A 17704-nucleotide genomic window follows, 5' to 3' on the forward strand; every position below is an offset into this window, starting at 1 on the left:
CCCAGTGAGGAAAGGATGATGGAGACTATGATTCCCCCACAAGTCGGGATGAGACTCCGGACGAAAAAAAGAGAGAAAAGTGGCCATAAAAAGGGAGAAAAGGCCCAAATAAAAAAATGAGAGAAAAAGAGAGAAGGGACAATGTTACTATCCTTTACCACACTTGTGCTTCAAAGTAGAACCATGATATTCATTATAGAGAGTCTCTCATTTTGTCACTATCATATACTAGTGGGATTTTTTCATTATAGAACTTGGCTTGTATATTCCAATGATGGGCTTCCTCAAAATGCCCTAGGTCTTCATGAGCAAGCAAGTTGGATGCACACCCACTTAGTTTCTTTTTGAGCTTTCGTATACTTATAGCTCTAGTGCATCCGTTGCATGGCAATCCGTACTCACTCACATTTTTTTTGAAAACTTAGGACAGTGAAGGCAGCCCCCCACTGACTTTATATTACTTCAACCAACACAACTTACAATCTACATCCACTCTGTGGTTACATGATGGTTATAAGATTTCCACTAGAGGGAGAAGTGTGCTAAGGGTACAGACAGAAGGAAAGCAAACTTTTACAAGTTAGATGGAAGCAACAAAACTATCTACAAACAGCACCAAGGCCCCTTTGACTCTATGTCTCATCATACCAAAGTCGTTTTTGAATCTTAGGAGCCAACCATCAACCGTAGGCAACACACCTCGAAAGTGTTTGTTATTACGCTCCTTCCACATGCTCCAAGCCGCTATAACAAAGACTTCCATAAACATGGGCCCTGACCATCTGTCCTTTGCCTCATGCACATACTGAAGCCTGTTCCTACCATGCGCCCATTCGATTCCCAGCTTTCTCCAGCAAATCTTACTGAAGGCACATTCGAAGAAAAGATGCTCCACCGTCTCTTCAGGTGGGTTGTCACAGAAGAGGCAAGTATATAGGTCATCCCGCAGCCTCATCCCTCTCCTTTTCAACATGTTCCTGGTGTTTAACCTGTCCGCTAGGAGCAGCCATGCAAAAACCCTCCACTTATTAGTGCATTTTGACTTCCAGATCCATTTGAACGCATCATCGGCCACCACCTCCCGGAAGCAATGCTCATAGTACTTTTTGGAGGCAAACTCTCCTGATCCCCAAACACATCTCCAAACGTCAGCAGCCTCAGACAATTCCGTTGAGGCCAGGCCTCCTTGAAGGTCCCGCAGCTCGTCGCTGGCCTGCGGGGAGAGTGGTAGTTGGAAGTTTTGTCCGAGAGTCGGCGCAGCTAGCAAGGCTTGGACCGAGACATCTTCGTGCACTGCGAAAGAGAAAAGCCTGGGGTGGCTATCACAGATTATCCTGTCATGCCACAAGTCTTCCCAAAAGAGAACCGTGCTCCCGTCTCCCACCTCCACCGTAGTGACCCCTCTGTAAGCTGGAGCGAGTTGGAGAATGTCACGCCACCAGAACGATCCGCGAGGTTCAATTGCGTGTGGTACCACCCCCTCGTAGTACGTAGACCAAACCAGGTTAACCCACGACACGTCTCGGCGGTTGTAAAATTTGTGCAACTACTTAAGCAGCAGGGCTTGATTCTGAGTCTGAAGGTCGATAACCCCCAGCCCACCTTTCTCTTTGGGGCGGCAGACCAGTCCCCACGCTGCCAAGGACAATGCTTTGTGGCCATCTTCTGTGTTCTTGGCCCAGAGATAATAGCGCCTAAGCTTATCAAGATGTTCCACGATCTTCGGAGGCAGCTTGATGGAGCACATAGCATAGATCGCCAGGGATGTGATCACGGAATTGACCAGCGTTAGTTTTGACCCCAGGTCCAGAAGCGAGGCGGCAGTGGATAGTCTGCGTTCGACTGATGTAACCAGTGGCATTAGGTCAGCCACCGTCGGCCTGGCCGTACCCATCGGCATGCCAAGGTATGTGAACGGCATCTCACCAACTTTGCAGCCAAAAACCTCTGCCAACCTATTTGTTACATCATCCGCCGTATTAACAGTCATCAGCGTCGATTTCTGAAAGTTGATACGCAGCCCTATGGAGGAGGCATAGTCTTGCAGGATGGTCTTGATCGTCCCCGCTTGCATTTGATCAGTTGGCATCACCAGAATAGTGTCGTTCGCATACTAGATCACTGGATAATCATCCTCCACGGTCGGCAGCGGCAACCGAATCTGCCCGCTACGAAAAGCGTCATTGATGGCCGCTTGGAGGAGATCAGCCGCCAAGACAAAGATGAGCGGGGACAGTGGGTCACCTTGACGCACACCTCTCTTGCAGAAGAACTGCCTACCAGGAGTCCCGTTAAGCAGTATGGAGGATTTGGCGGTGGAGAATAAGCAGCGGATCCACCCAAGCCAACGGGCGTCAAAACCCATGCATTCCATAATCTGTATCATTGGAGCATGTTCAATCGTGTCGAAGGCTTTCGCGAAGTCAAGCTTGAGGATGGCAATCTTGTGATTTGAGTTTTGGCACTGGTGTATGAATTCATAAGCCCACGCCACACAATCTTGGATGGACCTACCCCTCAGGAATCCGTACTGGTTACGGTGGATAACCTTAAGAACCACTTTTTGTAGCCGATTGGCCAAGAGTTTTGTCAGCAGCTTTAGACAACAGTTTAAAAGTGTTATAGGGCGGTAATCATCCGCTGTCTCCGGTGATTGCGTCTTTGGGATGAGGGTAATGAATCCAGAGTTCAAACTTTCCAGGTCTAGCGTACCTGCATGAAAATTGAAGCATAATCTATAGAACTCCTCCTTAATGATATGCCAGCATGCCTTAATGAAGCTGCCACTAAAACCATCCGGTCCAGGGGCACGATCCGACGGCATCTCCTTGACCACTTGATCAATTTCCTCCCTAGTAAAGGGCTCAGATAAAACCTGCAGTCCATCCACCTTCTTGATGATGCGATTCAGATCAAACTTCATGTTGGTAGGACTAGAGCGCCCCAGCCTTTCCTTGTAAGTTTGGAGAAGAACAGCCTCTTTGCCCACATGATCATAAACAACAGTGTCATCCGACAGGCGCAGTGAGGCAATGTTGTTTCGGTGGAAGCGCTCGGTCGCAACTCTATGGAAGAATTTGGTGTTGCCATCTCCAAACTTGAAGTGTCTGACGGTACATCGCTTCTTCCAATATGCTTTTTTGCATTCCAGTAAATGCAATAGATGAGCTTTGAGGATGTTTCTAAAGTTTGCTTCAGGGACAGACAGGCGCCGCCGATCCTCAAGGCCATCAATCTCCAAGAGGATATTGTTGCAGTTCTCTATCAGCACAGACAGCTTTGAGATTTTCTTGTTCCACTGCTTTAGATCATACCGCAGTGTTTTGAGTTTTTTGCACAAAACCATAGCTGAGTTTGGGGCGTAGCACTTTTTATTCCATGATCGCTGAACCACATCAAAGAAGCCTGGCTGCTTGATCCAATAGTCCTCGAACCGGAATAGTTTGGTTTTAGGGATTTTGGATTGTATGCTAACATAACATGGCACATGATTCGGAATAGTTTGGTTTTACTCACTCACATTGATATCTATTGATGGGCATCTCCATAGCCCGTTGATACGCCTAGTTGATGTGAGACTATCTTCTCCCTTTTTGTCTTCTCCACAACCATCATTCTATTCCACATATAGTGCTATATCCATGGCTCACGCTCATGTATTGCGTGAAGATTGAAAAGGTTTGAGAATGTCAAAAGTATGAAACAATTGCTTGGCTTGTCATCGGGGTTGTGCATGATTTAAATACTTTGTGTGGTGAAGATAGAGCATGGCCAGACTATATGATTTTGTAGGGATAACTTTCTTTGGCCATGTTATTTTGAGAAGACATGATTGCTTATTAGTATGCTTGAAGTATTATTGTTTTTATGTCAATATTAAACTTTTATCTTGAATCTTTTGGATCTGAATATTCATGCCACAATTAAGAAGAATTACATTGGAATTATGTCAAGTAGCATTCCACATCAAAAATTCTGTTTTTATCATTTACCTACTCAAGGACGAGCAGGAATTAAGCTTGGGGATGCTTGATATGTCTCCAACATATCTATAATTTTTTATTGCTCCGTGCTATATTATCTACTATTTTGGACATTATTGGGCTTTATTATCCACTTTTATATTATTTTTGGGACTAACCTATTAACCGGAGGCCCAACCTAGATTGTTGTTTTTTGCCTATTTTAGGGTTTCGAAGAAAAGGAATATCAAACGGAGTCCAAACGGAATGAAACCTTCGGGGACATGATTTTCTCACCGAACATGATCCAGGAGACTTGGACCCTACGTCAAGCAACTAACAGGGAGGCCACGAGGTAGGGGGCGCGCCTACCCCCCCCCCCCCAGGCGCGCCCTCCACCCTCGTGGGCCCCCTGTTGCTCCACCGACGTACTCCTTCCACCTATATATACCTATGTACCCCCAAACGATCAGATACGGAGCCAAAAACCTAATTCCACCACCGCAACCTTCTGTATCCACGAGATCCCATCTTGGGGCCTGTTCCGGAGCTCCGTCGGAGGGGGCATCCATCACGGAGGGCTTCTACATCAACACCATGGCCTCTTCGATGAAGTGTGAGTAGTTTACCTCAGACCTTCGGGTCCATAGTTATTAGCTAGATGACTTCTTCTCTCTTTTTGGATCTCAATACAATGTTCTCCCCCTCTCTTGTGGAGATCTATTCGATGTAATCTTCTTTTTGCGGTGCGTTTGTTGAGACCGATGAATTGTGGGTTTATGATCAAGATTATCTATGAACAATATTTGAATCTTCTCTGAATTCTTTTATGTATGATTGGTTATCTTTGCAAGTCTTTTCAAATTATCAGTTTGGTTTGGCCTACTAGATTGATCTTTCTTGCAATGGGAGAAGTGCTTAGCTTTGGGTTCAATCTTGCGGTGTCCTTTCCCAGTGACAGTAGGGGCCAAGGCACGTATTGTATTGTTGCCATCGAGGATAACAAGATGGGTTTTTTATCATATTGCATGAATTTATCCCTCTACATCATGTCATCTTGCTTAAGGCGTTACTCTCTTTTCATGAACTTAATACTCTAGATGCATGCTGGATAGCGGTCGATGAGTGGAGTAATAGTAGTAGATGCAGGCAGGAGTCGGTCTACTTGTCTCGGACGTGATTCCTATGTACATGATCGTTCCTAGATATTCTCATAACTATGCTCAATTTTTGTCAATTGCTCAACAGTAATTCGTTCACCCACCGTAAAATACTTATGCTCTTGAGAGAAGCCACTAGTGAAACCTATGGCCCCCGGGTCTATCTTCATCATATTAATCTTCCTTTGCTTTTTTACTTTGGTTTTATTTTACTTTGCATCTTTATCATAAAAATACCAAAAATATTATCTATCATATCTATCAGATCTCACTCTCGTAAGTGACCGTGAAGGGATTGCCAACCCTTATCGCGTTGGTTGCGAGGAGTTATTTGTTTTGTGCAGGTACAAGGGACTCGCGCGGAGCCTCCTACTGGATTGATACCTTGGTTCTCAAAAACTGTGGGAAATACTTATGCTACTTTGCTGCATCGTCCTTTCCTCTTCAAGGAAATCCAACGCAGTACTTTGTGTGGTGAAGATAGAGCATAGCCATACTATATGATTTTGTAGGGATAACTTTCTTTGGCCATGTTATTTTGAGAAGACATGATTGCTTTATTAGTATGCTTGAAGTATTATTGTTTTAATGTCAATATTGAACTTTTATCTTGAATCTTTCGGATCTGAATATTCATGCCACAATTAAGAAGAATTACATTGAAATTATGCCAAGTAGCATTCCACATCAAAAATTATGTTTTTATCATTTACCTACTTGAGGACGAGCAGGAATTAAGCTTGGGGATGCTTGATACGTCTCCAACATATCTATAATTCTTGATTGCTCCATGCTATATTATCTACTGTTTTGGACATTATTGGGCTTTATTATCCACTTTTATATTATTTTTGGGACTAACCTATTAACCGGAGGCCCAGCCCAGATTGCTGTTTTTTTGCCTATTTTAGGGTTTCGAAGAAAAGGAATATCAAATGGAGTCCAAAAGGAATGAAACCTTCGGGAACATGATCTTCTCACTGAAAATGATCCAGGAGACTTGGACCCTACGTCAAGCAACTAACATGGAGGTGAAGGAAATATGCCCTAGAGGCAATAATAATGTTATTATTTTATTTCCTTATATCATGATAAATGTTTATTATTCATGCTAGAATTGTATTATCTGGAAACATAATACTTGTGTGAATACATAGACAAACTAAACATCACTAGTATGCCTCTACTTGACTAGCTCATTAATCAAAGATGGTTAAGTTTCCTAACCATAGACATGTGTTGTCATTTGATTAACGGGATCACATTATTAGGAGAATGATGTGATTGACATGACCCATTCCATTAGCTTAGCACCCGATCGTTTAGTATGTTGCTATTGCTTTCTTCATGACTTATACATGTTCCTATGACTATGAGATTATGCAACTCCCGTTTGCCGGAGGAACACTTTGTGTGCTACCAAACGTCACAACGTAACTGGGTGATTATAAAGGTGCTGTACAGGTGTCTCCAAAGGTACATGTTGGGTTGGCATATTTCGAGATTAGGATTTGTCACTCCAATTGTCGAAGAGGTATCACTGGGCCCTCTCGGTAATGCACATCACCTAAGCCTTGCAAGCAATGCAACTAATGAGTTAGTTGCAAGATGATGTATTACGGAACGAGTAAAGACACTTGCCGGCAACGAGATTGAACTAGGTATTGATATACCGACGATCGAATCTCGGGCACGTAACATACCGATGACAAAGGGAACAACGTATGTTGTTATGCGGTCTGACCGATAAAAGATCTTCGTAGAATATGTGGGAGCCAATATGAGCATCCAGGTTCCGCTATTGGTTATTGACCGTAGACGTGTCTCGGTCATGTCTACATTGTTCTCGAACCCGTAGGGTCCGCACGCTTAAGGTTTCGATGACAGTTATATTATGAGTTTATTAGTTTTGATGTATCGAAGTTAGTTCGGAGTCCCGGATATGATCACGAACATGACGAGGAGTCTCAAAATGGTCGAGACATAAAGATTGATATATTGGACGACTATATTCGGACACCGGAAGTGTTCCGGGGAAGTTTCGAATAAAACCGGAGTACCGGGGGTTACCGGAACCCCCCCGGGAGTTAATGGGCCTCATGGGCCTAAAGTGGAGAAGAGGAGGGGCGGCCAAGGCAGGCCGCGCGCCCCCTCTCCCTCTAGTCCGAATTGGACAAGGAGGGAGGGGCGGCGCCCCCCTTTCCTTCCTCTCCTCTCTCCCTTCCTCCCCCCTCTCCTACTTGGACAAGGAAAAGGAGGGAGTCCTACTCCCGGTAGTTGTAGGACTCCTCCCTGGCGCGCCTCCTCCTGGCCGGCCGCCCCTCCCCCTTGCTCCTTTATATAGGGGGCAGGGGGGCACCTCTAGAGACAACAATTGATCCTTGAGATCTCTTAGCCGTGAGCGGTGCCCCCCTCCAATATAATCCTTAATAATATTGTAGCGGTGCTTAGGCGAAGCCCTGCGATGGTAGAACATCAAGATCGTCACCACGCCGTCATGCTGACAGAACTCTTCCCCGACACTTTGCTGGATCGGAGTCCGGGGATCGTCATCGAGCTGAACGTGTGCTAGAACTCGGAGGTGCCGTAGTTTCGGTGCTTGATCGGTCGGGCCGTGAAGACGTACGACTACATCAACCGCGTTGTTATAACGCTTCCGCCTTCGGTCTACGAGGGTACGTGGACAACACTCTCCCCCCTCGTTGCTATGCATCACCATGATCTTGCGTGTGCGTAGGAATTTTTTTGAAATTACTACGTTCCCCAACAGTGGCATCCGAGCCTAGGTTTTATGTGTTGATGTTATATGCACGAGTAGAACACAAGTGAGTTGTGGGCGATATAAGTCATACTGCTTACCAGCATGTCATACTTTGGTTCGGCGGTATTGTTGGATGAAGCGGCCCGGACCGACATTACGCGTACGCTTACGCGAGACTGGTTCTACCGACGTGCTTTGCACACAGGTGGCTGGCGGGTGTCTGTTTCTCCAACTTCAGTTGAACCAAGTGTGGCTACGCCTGGTCCTCGCGAAGGTTAAAACAGCACCAACTTGACAAACTATCGTTGTGGTTTTGATGCGTAGGTAAGATTGGTTCTTGCTTAAGCCCGTAGCAGCCACGTAAAACTTGCAACAGACAAAGTAGAGGACGTCTAACTTGTTTTTGCAGGGCATGTTGTGATGTGATATGGTCAAGACATGATGCTAAATTTTATTGTATGAGATGATCATGTTTTGTAACCGAGTTATCGGCAACTGGTAGGAGCCATATGGTTGTCGCTTTATTGTATGCAATGCAATCGCGCTGTAATGCTCTACTTTATCACTAAGTACAAGATGCTCTACTGGTAGGAGCCAACTGGTAGGAGCCATACGATAGTCGTGGAAGCATAAGATTGGCGATACGACAATGATGCAACGATGGAGATCAAGGTGTCGCGCCGGTGACGATGGTGATCATGACGATACTTCGGAGATGGAGATCACAAGTACAAGAAGATGATGGCCATATCATATCACTTATATTGATTGCATGTGATGTTTATCTTTTATGCATCTTATATTGCTTTGATTGACGGTAGCATTATAAGATGATCTCTCACTAAATTTCAAGATAAAAGTGTTCTCCCTGAGTATGCACCATTGCCAAAGTTTGTCATGCCCAGACACCACGTGATGATCGGGTGTGATAAGCTCTACGTCCATCTACAATGGGTGCAAGCCAGTTTTTGCACATGCAGAATACTCAGGTTAAACTTGACGAGCCTAGCATATGCAGATATGGCCTCAGAACACTGAGACCGAAAGGTCGAGCGTGAATCATATAGTAGATATGATCAACATAGCAATGTTCACCATTGAAAACTACTCCATTTCACGTGATGATCGGTTATGGTTTAGTTGATTTGGATCACGCGTAATCACTTAGAAGATTAGAGGGATGTCTTTCTAAGTGGGAGTTCTTAAGTAATATGATTAATTGAACTTAAATTTATCATGAACTTAGTACCTGATAGTATCTTGCTTGTTTATGTTTGATTGTGGATAGATGGCCCGTGCTGTTGTTCCGTTGAATTTTAATGCGTTCCTTGAGAAAGCAAAGTTGAAAGATGATGGTAGCAATTACACAGAATGGGTCTGTAACTTGAGGATTATCCTCATTGCTGCACCGAAGAATTACGTCCTGGAAGCACCGCTGGGTGCCAGGCCTGCTGCTGGAGCAACACCAGATGTTATGAACGTCTGGCAGAGCAAAGCTGATGACTACTCGATAGTTCAGTGTGCCATGCTTTACGGCTTAGAATCGGGACTTCAACGACGTTTTGAACGTCATGGAGCATATGAGATGTTCCAGGAGTTGAAGTTAATATTTCAAGCAAATGCCCGGATTGAGAGATATGAAGTCTCCAATAAGTTCTATAGCTGCAAGATGGAGGAGAACAGTTCTGTCAGTGAGCATATACTCAAAATGTTTGGGTATAATAATCACTTGATTCAATTAGGAGTTAATCTTCCAGATGATTGCGTCATTGACAGAATTCTCCAATCACTGCCACCTAGCTACAAGAGCTTTGTGATGAACTATAATATGCAAGGGATGAATAAGACGATTCCCGAGCTCTTCGCAATGCTGAAAGCTGCGGAGGTAGAAATCAAGAAATCAAGAAGGAGCATCAAGTGTTGATGGTCAACAAGACCACTAGTTTCAAGAAAAGGGCAAAGGTAAGAAGAAGGGGAACTTCAAGAAGAACAGCAAGCAAGTTGCTGCTCAAGAGAAGAAACCCAAATCTGGACCTAAGCCTGAAACCGAGTGCTTCTACTGCAAGCAGACTGGTCACTGGAAGCGGAACTGCCCGAAGTATTTGGCGGATAAGAAGGATGGCAAGGTGAACAAAGGTATATGTGATATACATGTTATTGATGTGTACCTTACTAGAGCTTGCAGTAGCACCTGGGTATTTGATACTGGTTCTGTTGCTAATATTTGCAACTCGAAACAGGGACTACGGATTAAGCGAACACTGGCGAAGGACGAGGTGACGATGCGCGTGGGAAATGGTTCCAAAGTCGATGTGATCGCGGTCGGCACGCTACATCTACATCTACCATCGGGATTAGTATTAGACCTAAATAATTGTTATTTGGTGCCAGCGTTGAGCATCAACATTATATCTGGATCTTATTTGATGCGAGACGGTTATTCATTTAAATCAGAGAATAATGGCTGTTCTATTTATATGAGTAATATCTTTTATGGTCATGCACCCTTGAAGAGTGGTCTATTTTTGATGAATCTCGATAGTAGTGATACACATATTCATAATGTTGAAACCAAAAGATGTAGAGTTGATAATGATAGTGCAACTTATTTGTGGCACTGCCGTTTAGGTCATATCGGTGTAAAACACATGAAGAAACAACATACTGATGGACTTTTGGAATCACTTGATTATGAATCACTTGGTACTTGCAAACCGTGCCTCATGGGCAAGATGACTAAAACACCGTTCTCCGGTACTATGGAGAGAGCAACAGATTTGTTGGAAATCATACATATAGATGTATGTGGTCCAATGAATGTTGAAGCTCGTGGCGGATATTGTTATTTTCTCACCTTCACAGATGATTTAAGCAGATATGGGTATATCTACTTAATGAAACATAAGTCTGAAACATTTGAAAAGTTCAAAGAATTTCAGAGTGAAGTTGAAAATCATCGTAACAAGAAAATAAAGTTTCTACGATCTGATCGTGGAGGAGAATATTTGAGTTACGAGTTTAGTCTACATTTGAAACAAAGCGGAATAGTTTCGCAACTCACGCCACCCGGAACACCACAGCGTAATGGTGTGTCCGAACGTCGTAATCGTACTTTACTTGATATGGTGCGATCTATGATGTCTCTTACAGATTTACCGCTATCGTTTTGGGGTTATGCTCTAGAGACAGCCACATTCACGTTAAATAGGGCACCATCAAAATCCGTTGAGACGACGCCTTATGAACTGTGGTTTGTCAAGAAACCAAAGTTGTCGTTTCTAAAAGTTTGGGGCTGCGATGCTTATGTGAAAAAACTTCAACCTGATAAGCTCGAACCCAAATCGGAGAAATGTGTCTTCATAGGATACCCAAAGGAGACTGTTGGGTACACCTTCTATCACAGATCCGAAGGCAAGACATTCGTCGCTAAAAATGGATCCTTTCTAGAGAAGGAGTTTCTCTCGAAAGAAGTGAGTGGGAGGAAAGTAGAACTTGATGAGGTAACTGTACCTGCTCCCTTATTGGAAAGTAGTACATCGCAGAAACCGGTTTCTGTGATACCTACACCAATTAGTGAGGAAGCTAATGATAATGATCATGAAACTTCAGAACAAGTTACTACCGAACCTCGTAGATCAACCAGAGTAAGATCCGCACGAGAGTGGTACGGTAATCCTGTTCTGGAAGTCATGCTACTAGATCATGATCAACCTACGAACTATGAAGAAGCGATGGTGAGCCCAGATTCCGCAAAATGGCTTGAAGCCATGAAATCTGAGATGGGATCCATGTATGAGAACAAAGTATGGACTTTGGTTGACTTGCCCAATGATCGGCAAGCAATTGAGAATAAATGGATCTTCAAGAAGAAGACTGACGCTGATGGTAATATTATTGTCTACAAAGCTCGACTTGTCGCAAAAGGTTTTCGACAAGTTCAAGGGATTGACTATGATGAGACCTTCTCATCCGTAGTGATACTTAAGTCTGTCCGAATCATGTTAGCAATTGCCGCATTTTATGATTATGAAATTTGGCAGATGGACGTCAAAACTGCATTCCTGAATGGATTTCTGGAAGAAGAGTTGTATATGATGCAGCCGGAAGGTTTTGTCGATCCAAAGGGAGCTAACAAAGTGTGCAAGCTCCAGCGATCCATTTATGGACTGGTGCAAGCCTCTCGGAGTTGGAATAAACGCTTTGATAGTGTGATCAAAGCATTTGGTTTTGTACATACTTTTGGAGAAGCCTGTATTTACAAGAAAGTGAGTGGGAGCTCTGTAGCATTTATGATATTATATGTAGATGACATATTACTAATAGGAAATGATATAGAATTTCTGGATAGCATAAAGGGATACTTGAATAAGAGTTTTTCAATGAAAGACCTCGGTGAAGCTGCTTACATATTGGGCATTAAAATCTATAGAGATAGATCAAGACGCTTAATTGGACTTTCACAAAGCACATACCTTGACAAAGTTTTGAAGAAGTTCAAAATGGATCAAGCAAAGAAAGGATTCTTGCCTGTGTTACAAGGTGTGAAATTGAGTAAGACTCAATGCCCGACCAATGCAGAAGATAGAGAGAAAATTAAAGATGTTCCCTATGCTTCAGCCATAGGCTCTATCATGTATGCAATGCTGTGTACCAGACCTGATGTGTGTCTTGCTATAAGTCTAGCAGGGAGGTACCAAAGTAATCCAGGAGTGGATCACTGGACAGCGGTCAAAAACATCCTGAAATACCTGAAAAGGACTAAGGATATGTTTCTCATATATGGAGGTGACAAAGTGCTCATCATAAATGGTTACATTGATGCAAGCTTTGACACTGATCCGAACGATTCTAAATTGCAAACCGGATACGTGTTTACATTAAACGGTGGAGCTGTTAGTTGGTGCAGTTCTAAACAAAGCGTTGTGGCGGGATCTACATGTGAAGCGGAGTACATAGCTGCTTCGGAAGCAGCAAACGAAGGAGTCTGGATGAAGGAGTTCATATCCGATCTAGGTGTCATACCTAGTGCATCGGGTCCAATGAAAATCTTTTGTGACAATACTGGTGCAATTTCCTTGGCAAAGGAATCCAGATTTCACAAGAGAGCCAAGCACATCAAGAGACGCTTCAATTCCATCCGGGATCTAGTCCAGGTGCGAGACATAGAGATTTGCAAGATACATACGGATCTGAATGTTGCAGACCCATTGACTAAGCCTCTTCCACGAGCAAAACATGATCAGCACCAAAGCTCCATGGGTGTTAGAATCATTATTGTGTAATCTAGATTATTGACTCTAGTGCAAGTGGGAGACTGAAGGAAATATGCCCTAGAGGCAATAATAATGTTATTATTTTATTTCCTTATATCATGATAAATGTTTATTATTCATGCTAGAATTGTATTATCTGGAAACATAATACTTGTGTGAATACATAGACAAACTAAACGTCACTAGTATGCCTCTACTTGACTAGCTCATTAATCAAAGATGGTTATGTTTCCTAACCATAGACATGTGTTGCCATGTGATTAACGGGATCACATTATTAGGAGAATGATGTGATTGACATGACCCATTCCATTAGCTTAGCACCCGATCGTTTAGTATGTTGCTATTGCTTTCTTCATGACTTATACATGTTCCTATGACTATGAGATTATGCAACTCCCGTTTGCCGGAGGAACACTTTGTGTGCTACCAAACGTCACAACGTAACTGGGTGATTATAAAGGTGCTCTACAGGTGTCTCCAAAGGTACATGTTGGGTTGGCGTATTTCGAGATTATGATTTGTCACTCCGATTGTCGGAGAGGTATCTCTGGGCCCTCTCGGTAATGCACATCACCTAACCCTTGCAAGCAATGCAACTAATGAGTTAGTTGTGAGATGATGTATTATGGAACGAGTAAAGAGACTTGCCGGCAACGAGATTGAACTAGGTATTGAGATACCGACGATCGAATCTCGGGCAAGTAACATACCGATGACAAAGGGAACAACGTATGTTGTTATGCTGTCTGACCGATAAAAGATCTTCGTAGAATATGTGGGAGCCAATATGAGCATCCAGGTTCCGCTATTGGTTATTGACCGGAGACGTGTCTCGGTCATGTCTACATTGTTCTCGAACCCGTAGGGTCCGCACGCTTAAGGTTTCGATGACAGTTATATTATGAGTTTATTAGTTTTGATGTACCGAAGTTGGTTCGGACTCCCGGATATGATCACAGACATGACGAGGAGTCTCGAAATGGTCGATACATAAAGATTGATATATTGGACGACTATATTCGGACACCGGAAGTGTTCCGGGGAAGTTTCGGATAAAACCGGAGTATCGGGGGGTTACCGGAACCCCCCCGGGGGTTAATGGGCCTCATGGGCCTAAAGTGGAGAAGAGGAGGGGCGGCCAAGGCAGGCCGCGTGCCCCCTCTCCCTCTAGTCCGAATTGGACAAGGAGGGAGGGGCGGCGTCCCCCCTTTCCTTCCTCTCCTCTCTCCCTTCCTTCCCCCTCTCCTACTTGGACAAGGAAAAGGAGGGAGTCCTACTCCCGGTAGGAGTAGGACTCCTCCCTGGAGCGCCTCCTCCTGGCCGGCCGCCCCTCCCCCTTGCTCCTTTATATATGGGGGCAGGGGGCACCCCTAGAGACAACAATTGATCCTTGAGATCTCTTAGCCATGTGTGGTGCCTCCCTGCGATGGTAGAACATCAAGATCGTCACCACGCCGTCATGCTGACGGAACTCTTCCCCGACACTTTGCTAGATCGGAGTCCGGGGATCATCATCGAGATGAACGTGTGCTGGAACTCGGAGGTGCCGTAGATTCGGTGCTTGATCGGTCGGGCCGTGAAGACGTACGACTACATCAACCGCGTTGTTATAACGCTTCCTCTTTCGGTCTACGAGGGTACGTGGACAACACTCTCCCCTCTTGTTGCTATGCATCACCATGATCTTGCGTGTGCGTAGGAAATTTTTTGAAATTACTATGTTCCCCAACAGGAGGCCACGAGGTAGGGGGGGCGCGCCTACCCCCCCCCCCCCCAGGCGCGCCCTCCACCCTCGTGGGCCCCCTGTTGCTCCACCGACGTACTCCTTCCACCTATATATACCTACGTACCCCCAAACGATCAGGTACGGAGCCAAAAACATAATTCCACCGACGCAACCTTCTGTATCCACGAGGTCCCATCTTGGGGCCTGTTCCGGAGCTCCGCCGGATGGGGCATCCATCACGGAGGGCTTCAACATCAACACCATAGCCTCTCCGATGAAGTGTGAGTAGTTTACCTCAGACCTTCGGGTCCATAGTTATTAGCTAGATGACTTCTTCTCTCTTTTTGGATCTCAATACAATGTTCTCCCCCTCTCTTGTGGAGATCTATTGGATGTAATCTTCTTTTTGCGGTGCGTTTGTTGAGACCGATGAATTCTGGGTTTATGATCAAGATTATCTATGAACAATATTTGAATCTTCTCTAAATTCTTTTATGTATGATTGGTTATCTTTGCCAGTCTCTTCGAATTATCAGTTTGGTTTGGCCTACTAGATTGATCTTTCTTGCAATGGGAGAAGTGCTTAGCTTTGGGTTCAATCTTGCGGTGTCCTTTCCCAATGACAGTAGGGGGAGCAAGGCACGTATTGTATTGTTCCCATCAAGGATAAGAAGATGGTTTTTTTATCATATTGCATGAATTTATCCCTCTACATCATGTCATCTTGCTTAAGGCGTTACTCTCTTTTCATGAACTTAATACTCTAGATGCAGGCAGGAGTCGGTCTACTTGTCTCGGACATGATGCCTATATACATGATCATACCTAGATATTCTCATAACTATGCTCAATTTTGTCAATTGCTCAACAGTAATTCGTTCACCCACCGTAAAATACTTATGCTCTTGAGAGAAGCCACTAGTGAAACCTATGGCCCCCGGGTCTATCTTCATCATATAAATCTTCCTTTGCTTTTTACTTTGCTTTTATTTTACTTTGCATCTTTATCATAAAAATACGAAAAATATTATCTTATCATATCTATCAGATCTCACTCTTGTAAATGACCGTGAAGGGAATGACAACCCCTTATCGCGTTGGTTGCGAGGAGTTATTTGTTTTGTGTAGGTACAAGGGACTCCCACGGAGCCTTCTACTGGATTGATACCTTGGTTCTCAAAAACTGAGGGAAATAATTACGCTACTTTGCTGCATCATCCTTTCCTCCTCAAGGAAATCCAACGCAGTGCTCAAGAGGTAGCAACCTCCCCGACAACGGCACCAGAAGTCCTTGCTACCTCTTGAGCACTTGCATTGGTTTTCCCTTGAAGAGGAAAGGGTGGTCCAGCAAAGTAGCGTAAGTATTTCCCTCATTTTTTGAGAACCAAGGTATCAATCCAGTAGGAGGCCACGCATGAGTCCCTCGTACCTACACAAACAAATAAATCCTCGCAACCAACGCGATAAGGGGTTGTCAATCCCTACACGGTCACTTACGAGAGTGAGATCTTATAGATATGATAAGATAATATTTTTGGTATTTTTATGATAAAGATGCAAAGTAAAATAAGAGACAATAAAAATAAATAAGTATTGGAAGATTAATATGATATAAGATAGACCCGGGGGCCATAGGTTTCACTAGTGGCTTCTCTCGAGAGCATAAGTATTCACGGCGGGTAAACAAATTACTGTTGAACAATTGACAGAATTGAGCATAGTTATGAGAATATCTAGGTATGATCATGTATATAGGCATCACGTCCAAGACAAGTAGACCGACTCCTGCCTACATCTACTACTATTACCCCACACATCGACCGCTATCCAGCATGCATCTAGAGTATTAAGTTCAAGAGAACAGAGTAACGCTTTAAGCAAGATGACATGATGTAGAGGGATAAACTCAAGCAATATGAAATAAACCCCATCTTGTTATCCTCGATGGCAACAATACAATACGTGCCTTGCTGCCCCTACTGTCACTGGGAAAGGACACTGCAAGATTGAACCCAAAGCTAAGCACTTCTCCCATTGCAAGAAAGATCAATCTAGTAGGACAAACCAAACTGATAATTCAAAGAGACTTGCAAAGATAACCAATCATACATAAAAGAATTCAGAGAAGATTCAAATATTGTTCATAGATAAACTTGATCATAAACCCACAATTCATCGGTCTCAACATACACACCGCAAAAGAAGATTACATCGAATAGATCTCCACAAGAGAGGGGGAGAACTTTGTATTGAGATCCAAAAAGAGAGAAGAAGTCATCTAGCTAATAACTATGGACACATAGATCTGAGGTAAACTACTCACACTTCATCGGAGAGGCTATGGTGTTGATGTAGAAGCCCTCCGTAATCGATGCCCCCTCCGGCGGAGCTCCAGAACAGGCCCCAAGATGGGATCTCGTGGACACAGAAAGTTACGGCGGTGGAATTAGGGTTTTGGCTCCGTATCTGGTAGTTTGGGGGTACGTAGGTATATATAGGAGGAAGGAGTACATCGGTGGAGCAACAAGGGGCCCACGAGGGTGGAGGGCGCGCCCCCACCTCATGGCCTCCTGGTTGATGTCTTGACGTAGGGTCCAAGTCCTCTGGATCATGTTCGTTCCGAAAATCACGTTCCCGAAGGTTTCATTCCGTTTGGACTCCGTTTGATATTCTTTTTCCGCGAAACCCTAAAATAGGCCAAAAAACAGCAATTCTGGGCTGGGCCTCCGGTTAATAGGTTAGTCCCAAAAATAATATAAAAGTGTATAATAAAGCCCAGTAATGTCCAAAACAGAATATAATATAGCATGGAATAATCA

At 44.0% G+C, this 17704-nt stretch overlaps 1 protein-coding gene across 1 annotated transcript; it reads right to left on the minus strand.

The window, feature by feature from the left end:
* Positions 1-1546: 1546 nt before the first annotated feature.
* Positions 1547-2089, minus strand: LOC147957372 (uncharacterized). The gene has a single exon (XM_087531666.1). The coding sequence runs from the start codon at positions 2087-2089 to the stop codon at positions 1547-1549; it is 543 nt and encodes a 180-aa protein (XP_087387792.1).
* Between the last annotated feature and the right edge of the window lie 15615 nt (positions 2090-17704).

This window comes from Triticum urartu, chromosome 7A (genome assembly GCF_056163025.1).
Source record: "Triticum urartu cultivar PI428250 chromosome 7A, HENAU_Tu73, whole genome shotgun sequence".
In the NCBI taxonomy this organism is placed as follows: domain Eukaryota; kingdom Viridiplantae; phylum Streptophyta; class Magnoliopsida; order Poales; family Poaceae; genus Triticum; species Triticum urartu.

Excerpts from the sequence above, each read along its gene's own strand:
- LOC147957372 (XM_087531666.1), bottom strand. The coding sequence starts at position 2,089 with ATGCCAACTGATCAAATGCAAGCGGGGACGATCAAGACCATCCTGCAA.